Source organism: Genypterus blacodes, unplaced genomic scaffold (genome assembly GCF_046128005.1).
Source record: "Genypterus blacodes isolate CSIRO-AG114 ecotype Tasmania unplaced genomic scaffold, CSIRO-AGI_Gbla_v1 ptg000067l_1, whole genome shotgun sequence".
Lineage (NCBI taxonomy): Eukaryota > Metazoa > Chordata > Actinopteri > Ophidiiformes > Ophidiidae > Genypterus > Genypterus blacodes.
The window spans coordinates 9,286,063-9,306,780 of NW_027466879.1; the positions used below are offsets into that span (position 1 = coordinate 9,286,063).

The following is a 20,718-nucleotide window of genomic DNA, read 5'->3' on the forward strand; positions in this document are numbered from 1 at the left end:
CTACAACAGTGCATGTTTGGTCTACATGACAAAAATATTGCCAAAATATTGCCCTTTTGAGCTGCTGACTTGCAATGGCGCGCTCCTCGCACAATTATTTAAATAAATCACAGCATCTTGATTGATTGATCAGTACATGCTGTCCATAACGATAGTTCCTGAATAAGGTAGAGGGATGTCAATCGAGTAGAGTGAAGCTTTGCCAAATGATCACAGGCCAGTCAAGGTCATTCCGTATTCACATCAAGCCACAGACTTTCTTCAGACTCCAATCACCAATGTGATCACATCTTCATTTCCAGCTGCTCCCATCTGGCCACAGGTTAGGCATCTTTTGTGTTGTATGTAATAGTTGGGAAGCAGACTGCCAGTCTGTTGTGAAAGAATTCACTAGGGAGCAGATGCATTACACAGAAGGAAATTTCACAGTTGCTGCTTCACAGAGAAACTGCTCCAGACGGAGGATGACAGGTACAGCAACCGTCAACACACCACGCCACCAATCATAAAGACTAACTGAGGTCAGAGGCAGTTCAAGGGTAACAGGAGTGCCTGTTTGCATTCCAGGGCTGCTTGATGCCTGCCCAAGTGGTCAGACAGTCTGTGTTTGAGAGTCGCGGAGGCTCTAAACAAAACTTGCTCTCTCTGTCTCTCTCGCTTCTCCTCTGAAGGGCAACAGGTCAACTGAGGCGGGGGTGAAAGGTGGGCTGTGGCGGCGGTAGTGAACAAACACGCGCCTTCATCAATAATAGCCATCACCCCAAATCCCCTGAGGCAACAGGCGGAAGGGTGCTGACACCCTACACCTGAGAAAGACTGAGTGGAGAGTTTAGAAGACAGAGATCGAGTCAGAGGCACTGTGGCATCCAGTGATGACGACTCACTGGAATGATAACAATGAAACACAACACAAAAGCTTCAGAACATAGACAGACCATTAGTCCCGTTTCTCTTCTACAGATAAACCCAATCTGACTTGGCCAATATTAGCCAAAAAATAGTGCTCACACAATCCAAGTCTTTTTAATGTACCCATGTAGAACAAGTTCACGATTCTACTGATTCGTACCTCCTGAAATATCAGTGTCTTTAAACTTTAAACTGCAATTCAGGTCTTTTAGCAGTCTATTTACATATATGTCCTTTCTGATACTACTCTGAATCTGGTATCAGGCATCTCAATTCTTCTGCAGTGAGCCAGACAAACACCAGAGCCATTGAGATCGACTTTCAATCAGTTTATCAGATGAGAGGTAATAAAACGATATCAGACACACTCATCTAAATTAGTAGTTTGTACATTTCCTGATATGCGCAGCACCAATCAGTTCAGTGACAGGGGAGTAGCTGCTGGTGGGAACAAAGCCCTCAGTGCTTGTTGGCCGCTCAACAGTCACATACACCCTCCCAGCACACACCCCCCCCCCCCCCCCCCCCCCCCCCCCATTATAAATCAATGCCATCCGGCTGAAGGGGGGAAGAGTGCCAACACTAAATCCAATTATAAGGCGGCCTGGCACCACTCAGCCTGATCACTGTCTCTACCTTCACCCTGAGGGGGGACAGCAGGGCCCGGGGTGCCAGCTTCAGCGGTGGGAGACGAGAGGAACCGAAGTGAAGAGAATGTAGTGTGTGACTGTTTGGAAGGGTTTCACACGTGTGCATTTGTGCCGTTTGTCTGATTTTGCAACAAGGGAGTTAGATTTGATTAATTCAGACAATTCTGCTTGCCGAGTTCAAATCCTGATTCTTGTCTAATTCTCAGTCCTACAGATTTTGAGTTTATCTTTTGGTATTTTGTAATTCTTCAGGATACAAAGGAGATTTGAAAATATAAAATACTCTATGTGTACTTAATATTTCACAGTGGATACTTTTCTCAATTAAAATGACATTAAAGCACATACAAGTTTACATGTGCTAAATTTTTCCTGAATATCTGACCATAATTATTTTCTGTCCTTTTATTCGGTGAAATAAAATTTCCTTTGATGCATTTGATTTTAAGGGTTTTCGAATAAAAATAACTTATTTGTGATTTGTACATTATGTGATTTTTGGAATTCTCATTTCTTATCATTCTCATAGACAGAGTATTATGAAGAAATGTTCAAATGTAATGTAGTAAATATGTCTGCAAGCCTCAGGAAATGGTCTGCTTTTTGATTTTCAAAACTGAATCCTATTTGTTTTGATCAACAGTGCTTGTAGAGTAGTTCAGGTTAGTATGTGTGTGTGTGTGTGTGTGTGTGTGTGTGTGTGTGTGTGTGTGGCACAATGCCAGTGGCACATATCTGAGAAGAGGACTACGGGCGCCAGGCAGCAGCTGAACGTTTTATTGAGCTCACTGCTACAACTGCCCAGCAACTTGACTGAGCCCTGGCACCTGTCACACACACACACACACACACACACACACACACACACACACACACACACACACACACACACACACACACACACACACACACACACACACACACACACACACACACACACACACACACACACACACACACACACACACACACACACACACACACACACACACACACACACACACACACACACACACACACACACACACAGACACACCAACATGCAACAGATACAGACACACATAAAACATGCACAGACGCATTTAAGCTATGACACCTGTCATGGATTTACAATGAATTACAACATGAAAGTAGAAAGTCTGACACTATGATGCACTGAAGCTGTTGTCATTCTCGCCGCGTCGCTCATTCAGGGATCTAAAACTCATCTTTCAGACAGCAGTGCTGACGAACGGATCATCTGCAGACAACAGAGCTACAACCTGATTTACAGCAAATCCGACAGACGGACCAAATCTCACAGTCTCAGAGCCCAAGTAAACTTATGGCACAAACCAAATAAATGAAAATGTGAATTCTGAGGCCACTATACCAATTTTTTAGATTATGACTACAAAGTTTTGGAAGAGATATAAACAAATCTTGGGTTCAACAGCCAATTACTGTGGGGGAACTATACCAAATTTGGGCAGTATAAGTATTAATTTTGAGGCCGTTATAGCATGTTTGGGGATGCCATTTTAAAATACTGGGTCATAACAAGAAGATTCAGTTCAGTTAGCTTCAGTTGCTGTGCAGATTTGCATATTTGGAGACATATTTGTTAGGTGTGGACCACCCTTGACTCAGCTGCTAAACCTCACTATCTCTGGGTTGAACCGTGACCCTTGATCCTAGAAAATATGCTTTATCGCCGCGTGGGAAGTAAAAACGCCCTTGAAATTTGCTTTTAACGCCACATGTATTGCTGCCCACAAAGCATCCTCACTGAACAAGCAATTTCAGAAGCAGACGTGTTTAATGAATGCTACTCTAACTTGCATCCCTGCCTCCCTGCTGTCTGCCAAGGTCACAGCAATCAATCTTGCATCTAAAGTAGCCCGCAGGCGGACAGGTAGTCAGCCAGGCCACTGTCCCAACTCTGTCAGAGCGGATTTCTGGCTTCTGACAGAGCCTAACAGCTTATCTAAAGTAAAAATAGTATACATGCCAGGGCGGCTGTGTAAATCGAGTTCAGGAGATGAGTCAATATATCACACATACAATTGCAGCTTTAACCTTACAGAAAGTCTCAGACCTGAGGCAATCCCAGTCGACAATGACCAATTGAACAGAGAAAAATAGGCTGATAAGAAAGATGAGGTCAAATCTGCTGACGGAGACATGTTGTCTCTTTACCCCGCGGCCTCGTTTCATCCCAACATCAATGTGTAGCTCAACCAGAGTGTGTCTGAATCTGATGTTGGTGGAGTATGTTTGATGTTGGCTTTTAAATATTTTTCCAGAACTAGATTTTGACTGTATAATTTACTGTATTAATTTATAATTACTAATTCTACATTAATACAGTAAATTATACAGATGTGCTTGTCTATAAAACAAGCGTGAAGGTCACTAATAAACCTCTTCACAACCAAGAGAAGAATTTTCTACAATCATAACTGTGCTTACTCTGTGATTTTCCTTAGTTTCAAGGCTTTGACTAAGCTCTCTAAAATCTGTCTTTTGTTTTACTTTTGATGTATTGTGTTTTAATTGTTGTCAAACTAAGGTTAAATGTCAATGGATGATTAACAACTAGGGAGCAATGGGCACATTCAGATAGCATCTAACACCAGCAGGTATGCGAGAGCCATTAGATGAAGAAGAATTCCCTTCGTTCCCTGCATCCCATTTAGAAACTCAAACAAAAAGTCATCCAAGGTGACATTTAACTTCAAGAAGCTGTTTTTTTGTTTTTTTAAAAGGTCTTATTTTCATAGTTTGGTCTTCATTCTGATAAGTTGCAGTTAAATGTTTGCTAACCAATGAAACCACTGAGCTATGCAGATCTGACAACAACAACAATGGATTCCAGCAAGGCTGCCACATGAGTGGTAGGACCTCACAAGTTGTTAACAAAGCTTTAGTTCAATCCAGTTGAAACAGGAAATAAGTCGGCAGAATCAATGACAGTTAAGCTAATAGTGATTCATATGTCTTCATTTTGTGCTCCAAAAACGAGTTGAAATGAACCGTTAGTATTGATTATCTGGCTGACCTTTGTGATAATCTGGCAGACCATGACGCTGCATCCTCATGTCTCAGCAATGAATTTGCCGAGTTTAGTGTTATGAGAACTGATACCAAAAACATGACAAAACAAAGAAATTTAAAAAGTAATTTTTCTTCAACCCCAGGTCAAATTCTCCTTGAATCACAGACAAAAAATGCAGACATAGTTTAAGGATTAGCTTGAGGAAAACCACAGAGCTCCTGCCTTTTACTTGTTGGCCCACAACCAACAAGGCCGTCTCCAAAGTCCTCCAAAAGAGGAATTATCCCCATATTAGCTTGTGGCTGCCCTTCCATGTGTGACAACGACAGTGAACAGATACAGCAGGCCAAGTCCTCCCACTTACAAGCCATTAATACAGAGCAATCACTGAGGAGCGGAAACTAGCCTTTGAGAGGAGCATTAGTACAATTTAGAGCGACTTTTCAAATTAATGTGGGCTGGATGAAAATGAGGACAACGTCCGACAGTGGACTAAGCCCAACATAGACAGAGTTGTCTCTTGATGGCAGATACAATAACTTAAGTAGGCCCTCCTCAGAATAGAAGCCCCACAGATCGCCACCTAGCAACAAAAGTGGAAAATCGTGGTGACACAATTAGTGCCAAGTCTCAACAGATTATTTTTGCAGCCATTTTCAGTTCTCATGTCAAAAGCAGGTGGTTCCACAATTCTGTTGGAGATTGTTTATGCTGTTATTATTTTCTTCCTCCGGGTTTGCCTCAAGGCAAAATCACTAATTCTGCCCCCGGGGAGCAGCTACTACATGTGTCCTCAGGCAAAGACACTGTAACACTCAAGCATATGAGATGACTCATTATTCATTCTCTGTTCGTTTCATTCCCCTTTCCTTCCAGCAAAGCAGCTACTTCTCCATCACATCCTGAAACATTATTAATAATCATTGCATTTATACGCAGTCTACCAACTTGAAAGTTTTCCGACCAGAAACTCAATTTGTTTTTCTAAGAGCTCAAAAGGTTTATATAACCTAGTTGGGTCAGACCTGCCAGGTTGGTTGGTGTTACAGTCAGGACCTTCACTATTTATTTGTTCTTACATTGGTCAAACGGGACACGGTCAACTTCGTAGTCCAAAGCAAATGAATGGGCGATGTACTGAAGGCTCTGGTGTGGCATCTGTCCGAGTGCATTTGTAGTTTTCCATTTGTATTCTGGATTGAGAGGCAGCTGAGTGGGTTGGTGGTTACGCTGTCACAGCTTTGTAGAATTGTAAAATAGATTTGTAGCTGAGGCTTTGCGCAGCTGGTCAACACCCATATATGGCAGAATACAGAAGCCGAAGTGTGCAGATGTGTGCTACCGTGTTTACCCAGGTAAAATCGTTGTGTATAGAAACACAATACAGGAAGTAGAAACTGCAGTAAAATAAAAGTAAATGTCCTTATTATATGCCACTTTTCATGTTCTTTCAGTGAGCAGGAATGTATTTACAACCCCGTCTGCTCTACTTATGATAAACAAGGGTCATAAACCAATTGTAGCCCTTTAAAGCACTGACTCTCCATCGCCCTGGTGTCTACTCAATCAGCCAGGGGCCTTATCAGGCCCTGCTGAGGTCAGTTCTATTCTGAAGGTAGACTTATGAAACAGTGAGTGGGAGTTGTAACATTATACATAGCTGCCTGTGTAGGCCAACTCTTTAATCAGTCACTGTAATTGCCGGGATGGACTTTGAACCACAGACATATTTGTCTTCGCTTTTTGTCCATGGCTAAACAGCTGAGGGAGCAGTGCTCGGGCCCCGGCCCTGCACCGTTCATACCCCGGGCCCTGTGAGCAGCCATGCATGGGGGTCACAAACAGAAGAAAGGGTTTTGGCTAAGGGAGGGAGGGAGAATGGGAATAGAGGGGGAGGAGTGGCTCAGAAATGAGGGAAGAAGAGAAGAGAGGCGAGCGGAGAGGACATGATGGTACACAAGTCCCCAGTGGCAGACGGAACGCTTTGAGGAGCTCAAACAGGACTCTCCTCCTCTGAATGCTAAGGCCTTTCATACAGGCAACACTGCTACAGAGACACAACTCCAAAGCCTCTCCTTTGAGGCCCCCACGATATATGGGGGCTTTCAACTACTTGTGCAAGAGTAGGTCTAATTGGGAGTCGAGGCCATACAAGGAGGGGGTTAGGGAGGTGGGAACAGAGGAGCTAAAGAGAAGAAGAAGAGAGGCAAGGAGGGGTGCTTCATTTAAGAGGCCATTGTTTTAACAAGTACATTCTGCCTCCCCTTCAGATGCCCACACTCCACAGAGTCAAAAGGCGGCGTTTAGCCCCTGTGAGCGGCGAGGGGCCGGGCTTGTTTTGACACTTTGTCCTCCTCGGCTCCTGTGAAAGACTCCAGCTTCTATGGGCCACTCCAGTTCATTAGGGAGCGCAACGCTTTCAGCCGCGTCCCCATTCCAGCTCCAGGCCTCAATGGGGCCTCCAAAGCCTTGACTGTTTGTTTAATAAAGACCCTCACCACCTCCACAACTACCACCTCCATTTCCCCTCATCCTCGGTCTGCTTGATTTACTGCCTACAGGGTCCACTGAAAGAAAACCAAGATGTGGGTGAGAGGGAGAACAATGAAATATGGCTGATGGAGGGATAAACAAACACTAAAGGGGTGAAACACATTTCTGGATGAAGTGTGAATTAGTCAAAGTTGGGAAGCAAATTTACTAGAGAAAATAATTCTGAGATCTGAGAATTTCAGTTTGAGACTCCACAACATGAAAAAGACTCATAAAATAACTTTCTCCATTCTTTTCTTCCTTTATTCTCCTATTCCTTCTTTCATTATTCAACGCATTTTCCTTTTATCCTTCCTTCTTCACTTGTTTTGTTGCTCTGACAGCAAGAAAATCCCCCAAAACTCGAGATTCGATTTCAACTTTACCCCAATTTGGAGTGAGCAGCCTACTTTTATTTTGGATACTTGACAATTCTTTAGAGGAATACCTGCTTACTTTACATTAACTGACTGTTGGTCTTAATGGAGAACTTTTCTATGCTACCAAGACTTTCACACGGTAAAGAATTTCACTACGGTGCCCTTATTTGCATTTATTCAGCGGGCAGAATGAGTTCTTATTCCACCAACACAATCACACAGGCACAAGCTTCACCTCTATCAACAACTAACTGCGAGGCGAGAGCGCAGTACTTCAGCTCAAGTATTGTGTGTACATGTGTGTGCGTGCCAGGAGAGAGAGAGTTAGGGTCAGGTTTCAGCTTCACACTTAAGGTGACATCACTGTGCATCAGTCCAGAGGGGACAAAAGTGAGAGATGTCACTCTAGAAGGGCAAAGATCCCTGAGATCATACAAGCCTGAAGGAGTCTCGTCCCTTTCTCTCTCTCTCTTTCTGTGCGTGTATGTTTGTGTCTGTGACGCATAAAGGTAATTCCTGTGAGAAAGTGCATGAGGGTTTGTATCCCTCTGTTTTCCACTGACTAACAAACCTATCAGCTCTCTCACAGTGGTGTCTTGATATCCAGACGTTTCACACCCACAAATGAACCCATTTCACCACGTGTATGTGTACCATGAGTACCTTGTGTATCTATATAACACCGTTAAGATTAGTACACACTGAGGCCCCTCGTACTCTCCCAGTCTAAATACATGCAGGTTAGGTTACTGTGCCTCATTCATATCTCTTTGAATAAAAGTCTACAAAATGAACAAATGAATATGTAATGTCATAAAATAGGTCAAGAACTGAGCATATTTAATTTACCTCCCACGTGTGAAAGTAGACGAGTACGATCATGTGACCAATTACACCTCTTGATTAAATAATTCAACTGAGATCGGGCCAAATTGGAGGCAAATTAAAGCAATTATACTGTCTTATCTCAGACAATCTGCCAGTGATTTCTTTTTAAATGCAAAAGGGGTGTGTGTGTGTGTGTGTGTGTGTGTGAGAGTGAGAGTGTGTGTAATGGGGGAATTTCTTTGGAAGTATTTCCAGCTCCACAGGCAATGCAGTGTGTGTCCTACTCGTTTCAACAGCTACAATGACATCAGATATGTAGCAGGTGCTCCTTTGCAGTTGTAGCAGCTCAGTGTGTGGTGTGTGTGTGTGTGTGTGTGTGTGTGTGTGTGTGTGTGTGTGTGTGTGTGTGTGGGCGGGTAGTAGTCTTCATAAATTAACGCTACAAGCAACATCAACAGAGCCACAGTGTCAGTCAACAACAGTTGGAGGCGTCAATAGCTGATCAGATTTCAGAAATCTTTTACCACTGTGAAACTCTGCACTGCTGTTTATACTGTATGATCTTTAATAAATATACTGCAACATTTATCATGCCTATTTTACAACATGCATCTGTCTTTTATTAAGAATTTAGCTCTTCAACAACAGGCAGAGTAACAAGGCAGTAATAAGAATAATTTTTACGAGATATACCGTTTTATTTGTTGTCAACTTCAAAGCCTAAACAGGATTTGGAAATGTGTCAGAGGATCCATCCCAGTGCGTGTGTGTGAGTCAAACTATATCACACTTGTAATCTTATGGAGGCCTGTGATGGGTGTGTGCGTGTGTGTTTGTTCCTGAACATATGCCTGCATTGGGCGTGTGTGCATGCAGGCATGGTGAGGGAAGCGAGGCAGCCTTCATTCATTCCGGCACCTTTTGGAGGTAAAATAAAGGGACAGCTGCAGACCCCCCACTGGAAACAAGAGGGGCAGACATAGGGGAGGAGATTACAGATTACAAGCACAGGGAGAAAAAGGTGTGGAGGGAAAAAGAGTTCAGATATGATAAAGCAAACAAAGGATTTCTACAGCGTACAAACATCAAAAAATCTAAATATTCAAGCAGCAGTACTTAAAGGTTATAGCTGTAAGGTTACTGTGGTGGATAATAAATGTTGAACACTAATGGAAAGGGTATGTATATGTGTGTGTGTGTGTCAGTTGAAGACTCTCAGGGAAAGCTGAGAACAAAGCACTTGTGTGTACAGTGTCATAGCTCTGACACCAATTAACAGAAAAAGTCTCATCTGCCTGCCGCCAATTTCCACGTGGTCACACACACGCACACACACAGAGAAACACACGCACACACACAGACCTCGCTGCTGTAAGTGACTGCCATGTCCAGTTAGTAAAGAAGGGGGCCTGTCTCTGCCTGCCTATAAGTTATTTATATCGTGAACTCTCCCCCAATCTGCATTCTGTCTGCTGTACAGAATCAGATCCAGCTCTGAGGCCACCCATGGGCCCCTGGCAGAGTGATAACACACTAAGGTTTGTGCATTAGTGTTTCATCGAGAGCTTACTTCGTCACCGTTGGAATCCTTCGCCTTCCTCTGCTGATGACCTGATAATGTACACGATCACTAGGCACTTATAATGAAGCCATGTGAGCAGCGTGGCTCTAAATAAAGTTTAGGTCACATTGACCGTCAACTGAGGACAGCTAACACCTCTAAAGTGACTTTCACACGGCAGGAACCTTTTCTGGAACTTCCATTTCGCACAGAGGAGCCAGTATTCAGTGAAACGCCAGAGCAACAGTTTCTGAACCATTTTTTCAAACTTTAGACCAGAAAGTGCCATAAATGCTGCCTGCATTTTGTGACCTTGGCGTTAAATGTTCTATTCACCGACCTGTTTTGAGATACAGAGCTTGCTTAAATCTTCTGCCAGTCTGGCTAGCTGACCCCTTACATAAACCAACTTTTTGAAAAATGTAACCCATTGAAATAAATTTGAAAGAAGAAAAAAGAACATAAGGTTTCCTTCACTGACGAAGTTCATGAGAATTATACTGTAACACCGTGGACACTATGTCTGATTGCAGCTGGGAATCAAACCTCTGTACATCTTAAGAATCGTTTCCATAGCACCCAATGTTAAAAACATTGCTGCACTGGTGCTGAAAGCTGGTGAAGAATCAGCGCTTAGTGACGTCAACGTAATCGTCAATGTCAACCCATAGAGAGGCAGACATTCAACCTAAGCCCGGTTATAAGCTTTCTCGTTTCACTTCATTTCATATCTGTAGTTTTGTTCATTCATTACTTTTTTCCAATTTGGATACATTATACATCGAATCATGTTCGTAGGGATTATTAGGGAAACAACAACGATAAACAACAACGGTATTATACAGAAAAGATACATTTTTCTCCAACAATACAGATAATTATAATACTTGATAATACTTTTAAGGATCCGCGTACATCACACCAGTGCTCATGCAGTTGAAACAAGTGACATGTCAAACATTCCTACAAATGTGAGAGACAGTGGAAGAATTAAGTTACTATGGATCTGTGTGTGTGTGTGTCCTTCAGAATGTCTTTGTGTCCCTGCCCCCTCCTGTGGCTTGTGCTCAGACAGCCAGTCTCCAGCTCTGCTTATCTTTCTGTCCTCTACAGCAGACCCCCGCTGAGACACAGAAGCAGAGTTTATTACAGCCTCCAATAATCTGCAACCCCCGAGGAAGCTGGATACTCACTGCACGGCCTCAAAAACGGTGAACGTCTTTGTCACTACCAACTAAGCCTTTCTGGTAGCGCTTGGTAATAAGCATTCATTTTTCTCAAAAGCCGTGAACGGTAACAAGATTGTAGTATATTGATTTTTCTGGTGATGACATCTGTCAAACATCTGAGAAATCTATAGGAATTGTGTTACTTTAGATCTCAATGTTGTAGTAACTTAAAGGGGAGATGTGATTTTTGTCAATTCCTTCCATTCTAAAAGTCCAATATAGTTGGGAGTGTGTGTGTCCCACCTACACACCTGGACAGACACACCGGACCCAGCACGAGGCAAGAGAGAGTTTGTGTTTCAAGCATCACCTGAAACAATCCGTGTTCACTCATTGTACACAGTGGTGCTGCAACAAGGGAGAGTAGACATGGTGTGATATGTTCTGGATAAAAGTTTGATCTGCTACCTCACCAAAAAACACAGGACAGTAAGCCATTATTATTCCATATTGTATAGGACTTCTAATATAACAAACAGAGAAATATTTTTTTTCAATAAAAACATTTTTACTGACAGAAACCTGATTTGAGCCGATTTAGTAACTTTCTCTATCACACAGGTGTTCCAGGCCTCTCAAAGTCTCTGTCTCACCTGGGAGAAGCACTATGAGACTATGACTACAACCTACAGGTGCTTCATCTCTATTACATTGCTATGTCTGTGCGTTCTGAGAGCTGCTGGCTGACTTTGTTTGTTTGCTTGGTTGCGTGCTCTCTAAGCTAACATCTGTGACATGTATTAGCTCTGTGAACATAATTGAAACAGGCCCCGGGGCGGTGGCATCAAGTTCTGAAATCAGAAACGACCCCAAAGACGAGAGCCGGCCCCGAAGGTCTCTCAAGAGAGCGGGGGCCGACCTTGCGGGGAGCCAGGTGATTTATGGGAGGTTGGAGGAACGCGGGGACAGCAGGGGGCTGCGAGGACTGACATTTATCCATTTGGGGGGGGGGGGGGGGGGGCGGGGGTCCGGGGGTGCCGGGAATCAAGATCAAGTAATCATATGTTACCTCTACGGCTACCTCCGAGGTGCAATTCCATCTGTGCAGCAGAGACACACAAAGCACAGTGGGAGGATCAGGTGGCTCATTCTGCTTTCCCCTGGTGAAAGCAAAAGCCTGGCCGACACCGACCTAACAGGCTCGACCAGAGAAGGGCACGCACACACACACCTATCTTATGCACAATTTGGCAGGCTGCAGGAAAGAAAATTGTAAAAATAGTCATGCCACAGTGGAAAAATATTTATGACAAGGAGGGGCGGAGAGAGAGAGAGAGAGAGAGAGAGAGAGAGAGAGAGAGAGAGAGAGAGAGAGAGAGAGAGAGAGAGAGAGAGAGAGAGAGAGAGAGAGAGAGAGAGAGAATTAGAAGAAAAGAAGGGCAATAAGAGCAGAAAAGATAAAAAGGACACAAGACAAAAAAGAGAAATAGTTAAGCAAAGAAGACGAGGCAGGCTAAAGGACTTAATCTCATGTTGAGTAACTCAACTTGGATTCAATCGGCCTTTCTTAGTTCGGATGTTCCAAATATAAGACATCACACAGGAACCATTTTGACGGTAACTCAGCAGGTAAAGAACCCGGAGATGGACCGCAAAGGAAACCAGTGGCCTGTAAAACAAAGAACTACGGAATGAACGAAGGACAAAGTAGTGTGGACAGAGAGTGTGTACACACAAATGAGCGCTATTTACTCGAATCCATCAACTGTGTCAGTCCGTTAGCTACTGGCAAGAAGCTGGAGTGCAGATCCAAGTTTGCTGTCAACAGTCACCTACGTCGACACAGTAAATTACCCTGCGTTTGGTCGAAGTGCGTACTTTGCGGAGCAGTTCAAATGCAATAAATCTCTGGAGGCTCAAAGACATTTTACTAATGGCTGGGTGCAGGATCCGTGCAAAATGTAGAGCGACAGACTGTGACAACAAGTATCAGCAACGGCAAGACACCCAAACTGTCTACAGTATTTACATGTCTGCCAATGGATCTCACGTCTGACAGTCCCAAAATCCCACAAGTGTGTGATATTGTAGTGGTTAAAGCCTGGGAAAGAAAACTAATTCAAAACACAGAAGAAAGAAGGTTTTTATCCGACGGGAAAGACTCAAAAATGGCAATACTGAAGTGTTACTGTCCACCTTTTCGTCCAGGCAACAGAATCAGATTCAACCAAGCCCTCACCTTCCTTCAAAATCACCAGTGTGGAAGGTAAATCTTCATAAATAGCAAAACAGTCAAGCCAAGCCTGGAGTAACAAGGAAGGAGTCCGGTGAGATGGACTCGTGCCTCAGCCACATCCTTCCACGGCAGCCTTCCCCTGTCAGAGGAAGCGTCGCTGCCTCCAGAGCGGAATCTGTACCAAAAACAACTCCGGCAAGCCATAAATCCGTCTGCAGCCAGAGTTATACGGAAATAACGACATTGCAACACCATTAATACCGACGCAATTACTTATACAACACTTAATCAAATGTGGTGTTGGACCTATTTTGCAAGACAAAGCCATAAATTAACATTCTAGCGCTTTTTGGGTACTCAAATCCTCTCTGCAGGCTCTCTGAAAAGGCCACTACTGTGTTAAGTGTGAGTGAGTGAGTAAGGCAACTGAAAGTACCGTTTTCATTTCAAATGCAAATGTTGTTGGCATCCAGGGCAGTTATTTTAGGTCATTGTCGAAAATTCTGTCCACGGCACAATAGAGAAGCGAGGGAATTGCTTTAAAGCTCTTTTTCTGCCTCCTCTTTCTGTTCTCCAGCCACACAAATATTGCTTTACTGCAAAATGTTGTCAGGTGTGGGACAGAAGCAGCCTTTTGTCGGGTCTCAGCAGGTTAGGACAGGATTATACTCAATTCATCTCTGCTTACAGCTGCACACAGAGTTTGCAAAGTGCACAGTGTTGCCTACATACTCACTTACAGTACATACAGTAGTTCATGACAAGATGGAGGATTTAATATTATATCCACCAGGGGGCACTGCGAGGGTTGAGGCATACTAAGAATTGAGCCCTGGAAAACGACTTCTTATTTGACTCAAAAGTGTATACAAAGATGGTGACAAAGACAGAGACAACATGTGTTTTTGCGCTGCTCGATCAGCATCTCCTGAAAGCTTTCTGCCATTTTTCCCCAATTGTGACCGCTACTACGCTGCTGAGGTGAAAGAAGTTGACATTACTCCCATGACGTGGAGGGAAAAAAAAGAGGATGTGTACAGCCATTGTTTCAAAGGAACACAGGACACACGTGATGTCAAATTATAGCTGCTCCCATTTCTGTTTTTCGGTTTCTATTATCAGACAGTTGTTTCATTAACCTTGTGCTTGCACTGAGACTGTCCCTTATATCAAAGTCACCTGACAACTTTAACACAGATTCATGACATCTGTATGGTGTGATCGGCTATATTAGCACGGGTAAAATGAGGGATCGTAAAACCTGCGGAGGCACACAGCTGTTCGTGATCACGTACACCATTGTTGCAAAAAAAAAAAAAAAAAAAAAAAAAACTTGGACAGGAGGCTAAAGCGAAGAGGAAGAACATAATTTCCTTTGAGAATTAGCTGGCTTAGTGTGGACGAGGAGGACAGTGTCAGGGGACCAATCAATCCACAGAGAGGATTCAGGCAGCGGTAAAGGGCACGGAGACGGCAACCTGAACCACAGAGCTGGACGGGGGGCCAACACAAGGCCAGAATCCCCACCCCCACCCTCAACCTGTTTTCTCTTTACCTCCCCTTGTTTTTCTTCGCTCCAGTCTCGGTCTTACGTCTCCATTTGCGTAATCCACATAAGACGGAGATTTAAGACTGTAGTTTTTCGACAAATTCCAAAAGGATCTGTTCACACTTGCTAAATACACTATATTGGCTGAACAGCAAAGACAGAATTTTAGGCCAGATGCACAATGTAGTGAAGTGCAGCTCGTGTAGCAGCTAAATATGACACTGTGGAGGTGGGAGATTCACTTAACCAGCTTCATCTTCAAAGGAAGCAAAGTGTTGGAAGCATTTCTGATTTTATTCTCTCCCCAGAAAAGGGATAAGGACATGACTCACAATATGCGGCTTATAATGTTTCTATTTTCAGGCTCCACTTCAGTGCAGTGTGAAAAACCTAAGGTAGCAGCAAACATTCTCAGATCTTACTGTCAGTCTCCTGCACACTGAGCAATGTTGCTCACAGACAAAGGGCAATATTGCTTCACACAAAAACCAATGACACTTGCACAGAAAACTACACCTTTGCTGAATTGAGAATTGCATTTTATATTGAAGGGCAACTGAGAAATGTTTACAGGCACGATAACATTATTTACTGGCTCTTTTTCGACAGCTACCTGATGTCTTAGACGTAAACGATAAGCCCAGTCCCCTTTATCTGCTTTAGCTGTTTACAGCACTTAACTGACTGATTTCTGCTACCTGATTTCATGAGCGTGTTTTCACCCGACCAGTCCCACTTTTACGCGAGCAAAGCGGAATAAAGGCCATGATTGCAGCGGTGTATAAATAAATTACTGGATCCAAAAATAAAATTTCCAAAAATAAATCTGTCTAAATAAGGCTTCATCTAAAGCAGAACAGTGGCTATTTTTAAAATTCAGACACATGCACAACGCAAGAAACGAGATTAGTCATTAGGCTTTAATACGGTTAATATATGCCAGCCTCGCTTCAAGAAACGTGGTTGGGGGGTAGGAGAGGAATTGGATTACTGACCAACTGCATGTTAATGTGGGCTTAAGAGAAAACGTTCTCTTGCCTTAATCGGATTTCTCCAAATAACCTGATTTGTTGTGTGCAGGTAAACATCGTCCCTCTTTTCTTTTTCTTCCTGCTCTCTCTTCCTTTCCCCCTAAATCATTGTCACCGTGTCATTTCTCGTCTTCTTTTCTTTCATCAGCTACCGTGGTAAAGACTCGAAGTAGACGAAGAAGTTTGGACAAAAGTTACAGATAGTCAAAGTTTAGGGGACGGGTTATGTAGCCTGAACTTCCAATTATATAGCCGTATTCGTGAAAAAAAGGACAAAGAACTACACGGCTTCAGTGCCCCATGATAGCGAAGGACCAATCACATCCTCAATTGCAAATCCCTCAGTCTGACCCCTCCATTCTAACAGCTAGCTGTCAAAATCAGCGAGCCCCTGCCTCCGCTCAGGTCTGCTGGGGAAAAGCTTTCATGAAAGTCAAAATTTTTAAACGCGCATCATTTCATTAGGCCTCCATCTGTGCCACTGCCGCTTTATTCTAAACACAACATATGATTTAATCTCTAATGGCCCACGATGCCTTTCGGCCCCTCCAGCCTGGTGACCTCTGTCATTGTGCCAGCGGGACAATAGCAGAGCTTCAGACCCGACCTGTGCGACGTGGAGACCAATCAATAGTTGATTAGTAAATGAGGAGGGTCCAGAGGGGACAGCGAAGGGGGGTGGGGGTGGGCGGTGGCTCTTACAGCCACAATGAGGACTGTCCCGTCCCCGAGCACATCATTAAACTGTATAACACACTCTCCAACACACCATTAGTCCAACTCAGCCCATTACTGCAAGGCCACTAGACGTTGCTGAGAAAGCATCTTGACCTTGCAATCACTCACACACACACACGAGACAACACACACACACGAGACCACACACACACACACACGAGACCACACACACACACACACACACACACACACACACACACACACACACACACACACACACACACACACACACACACACACACACACACACACACACACACACACACACACACACACACACACACACACACACACACACACACACACACACACACACACACACACACACACACACACACACACACAGAGCTATAAATTGCACCCACAAGAACATACCAGGTCAAGTATTGTCAGCTAGGAGTGGCGGCTGGCCTTTGAAATGTTGTATACTGTACATAGCTTTGAAATTATAGCCATTAACACAGTACTCTCATATTTAATCTATATTGTATGACTGCAGGGAAGTCATTTTATTGATGAATCTGTCAATAATGCTAGCTAGCAACCAATTGAGTGTTTAGTCTATGCAATGAACAATAAGAAGTGAAGACGTTATGAATGCCTTAGTGAGCTAAATGGACAACTTCCAATAAATCAGATCAGAAGTGAATTTGTGATTCACACCGAGCACAGATTCCGACCTTTGAGGTTTCCTGGTATATGATTTGAGGTGACACCTGCCAGCCAATCAAGAAGCGAACTGCGTGGTATAATTCTCAATGTCTCCCAGAGTTTCCTAATAACCGGCTGGCTGTGGTTGAATAGGCAGCCTGAAGGAGCTGCAAGCCCTAAAACAAGAGTGCCAGTGTCACATGAGGGAACTTCAAACGCTATTTCTGACATTTTCCACCCAGACATGAATAAAATTCTGAAAGGAAAGATGATACCCTTGGATCTTTTAGGCATGAAAAAAGTCATATTCTATGACCTTGAATTTATTTTAGGCACAACGCCTCATGTATCAGTAACCTCGGTCGCCACAGGCCCTGGTCTTCCAAAACATCAGCTGACCTACAATATATCTGCTGTGCCTGAATGAAATGCCAGCAACAATAGACGCAACAGACAATGACACGTCTAAGACATTATACGAGCCCGTCGGAGTTAATTGCTTTACGGCAGAACAAGTGCATAATCAAAGCGAGCACGACCCCTCCACCCCAGATAAAGAAAAAAGGGGTTCGGGGGGGGAAACGTCGATAACTACATCTGAAAGGATGAAAGACGCAACTATTAATAGGATGTGGATCATCCAGGGGGGCTTTTGTTTTCAATAGGATATTGAATTGTATCTGGTTGACATTTTGGAGACAGCCTCCCTGTGACATTTAGGAGCCCGTCACAATTACTGCATCCTCCTTTGTGGTACAACCACCCAATTACAGATGTACTTTTTGTTGTACTGGCGGGTAAATCCTTCTTGTCACGTCACGAGGGCACTGCATGTGTGTGTGTGTGTGTGTGTGTGTGTGTGTGTGTGCATGACGGCTAGCCAGTGTGTGTTTAGAAATAGCTCCAGTAGGGTCCCTGCATTCCAGCGGCTGTTCTAACATGTTGTAAATACAAGGTGTCAGAGAAAACATAGGAAGGGGGTGGTGGAAATCACTTCACTCAAACCTATTACGAGAGCTGATGGGATGGGGGTTCTAGAGTGTGGCAGAGGAACACAGGATGTGGGTTATCGCAGATAAATAAGCCTGTTCACCTGCAATCGGAGAACAGCCAGTCAGCCTTAAGTTCTATTTTCAGGGGGAAATGACAAAGCAATGATCGCCTCCTCCTTGCTTTCTTATGACTACACTCGTACGTTATGTATATGATATTGTAGGAAACTTTCACTGAGCTGAATCCACATAACACCACAAAACCACCCCAGACTCTCATTCTCAACCTTTCCAAGTCTGAAACTATGCTGGATTACACTTTACGCATTCAGGATCTGCATTTCATTTAGACATCAATCTAGGCTGAGGGGAATCTGCCTCCGGATGAGATCAAAGAAGACACCAGCAATATCCATACACAGAAATACTACTATTATGAAAACAAGCCTCCAGTACAGTCACATGCATTCCTATACATGAGCTCTGCCATATATCTGACCTTAATTCATAGAATACTAGAAAGACCTAAAGCAGCATCGAAGAGAGTTCAATAAACTACAACTAAAGCCGTCAAAGAGTTGAGTCAATAACTCAGAATTCAACTAAATCTAAATATAACAATCTTCAAAAAATTGTGATTTTTACTGCGTTTCTGTGTTTTATCGCACAGGTGTATCTATTTTTCAGTGTAAACACTTCGTACTAAACAAAGGCAGCATTCATATGGGCTCTTCTATAAATACTATAATCATGCTCGATTAGGTAATTATACTCCAATATACACACATTCCCATTTAATAACATTTATATCCAAGAAATTCCCACATATAGCTATTTCAAATAATGGAGTGCAAGGGTTCAACTGAGAAAATAAGGACACACGCTTAATGAGAAGGATGCTTCAAAGTGGAGAGGGTAAAAACTATAAAACAGCGCATTAATGAGTTTAATTAGAGTCAATCCTAAAATAAAACGCAGTGGCAGTGGTTCGTGTAGCAAAGACCAATCTGGGTAAACGCAAACACAAGCATGCTGTCAAACAAGATTTTTTTTCTTTTTAAGTAAACACACATACACACATTTCTCTCTACAGTTTCTATTTTAAAACACAAGCTGCTTCTTTCTTTGTGAAAGCAAACTTGGCAGATGACTTTACGTGCTGATAAGGAGCTGATATGAGGGGAGATAAAAAACATCAAGAAACAAATAAAGAAAAACCTCAGTGCGCCTTTGCAAACAGACGCAACATGCACTTTAAGTTCACTTTCAACGCCGGAGAAAGTGCGCTTTGATTCGGCTGTTTGCTTACCTGGCGTGTGGCTGAGCAGGAAAGTTATCAGAGCTCCGCACAGCACCGCGGCCGGCTGCATCTTGGACCCCGCGTCTCTGCGTCGTTCCCCCGTGTGCTTCCCTTCGCTTCCCCCCTTCACCTTCTTTCTCTCACACAAAAACGGGCTTGTGTATGGGGAAAAGACGCTCCGGTTCTCACGCTAACCTCATACCATGACTGACTTCTTGCGAGCCCGTTTCTTCTTTTTCTGCCTCCTCCTCCACCACCTCCGCCTCCTCCTCTTGTGCTGCGAGAACGCGACCAAACCGGGATTAAAAAGTTCACTCGGACGGGCACAGCGCCGCTCGGCTCTCCAACATGTTGTGCTCCAGTTACGAGGTTGGAGCCACCAAAAGGGGCTGTGGAATGTACCAAGTGCACCACGCGGGGGGGGAACGAGCGGTGTTTACCGGTGCTCTCAAAGTTCTGTTCTGTTTACTTCATTAATGCCAAACACGTAGTCCGTTTTAAGTGTGTAATGATTTGGGATTAACCTCAAGTTTCCGTCTTTTTATTTTATCTTCGGTTTCTCGCCCCAGACTTTCTCTTTAAACCCCCATCCCACAGAAAACGGGTCCGTCCATAGTCTCTGCTCTGGTTGTGTCATTTACTAAATTACTAAATCTTTTAAATAGTAGATTTATAGCCATTCCCACAATGTGCAGTCTAGGGTGGTTATTGGCAAAGGTTGAACTGTGGGCTGAATCTGGCCAATGAACTGAAAGATTTGCCACTCTGACAAAATCTGAACTGTTCTTTACGTTTGATATTTTTCCTCATATTTTTCCTGTACATTGTACAGCACCATGGTGAATGTAATCAAAAGTGCAAAACACAGGGGAAAAAAGTTCTCAGTTGTCAAATGTATAGACCTTTCTTCATAGCTTCACTCCCATTTCACTTGTTTTGCCATGAGCTCCATCGTACTCTATCCTTAAATTAATTGCTCTATACAGTTCTGGAAAAAAGATGCTGTGTCTGGAGGTATGAGTAAGCTGTGCTGGAAAATAGTGATGAGCGTGGAAGAGGAGGAGGAGGAGGAGGGAGAAAGTCTCTGTTGTCACTTTGGTCACTAGAGGTAAATGACAGAGCAATGGTTTCTTCTGTGGGATATAATGACCATGA

General features: G+C 43.5%; 1 protein-coding gene across 2 annotated transcripts in view; it reads right to left on the minus strand.

Annotated features, from left to right (window-relative positions):
- Window positions 1-19,898, minus strand: part of lrp4 (low density lipoprotein receptor-related protein 4) — a 103,210-nt gene extending 83,312 nt beyond the window's left edge. For both annotated transcript variants that reach the window (XM_076155579.1, XM_076155578.1), the window contains exon 1: window positions 19,573-19,898. In XM_076155579.1, the coding sequence (XP_076011694.1) occupies window positions 19,573-19,633 (61 nt within the window). In that variant the 5' untranslated portion in view covers window positions 19,634-19,898. The remainder of the gene's footprint in view (window positions 1-19,572) is intronic.
- Window positions 19,899-20,718: the final 820 nt, after the last annotated feature.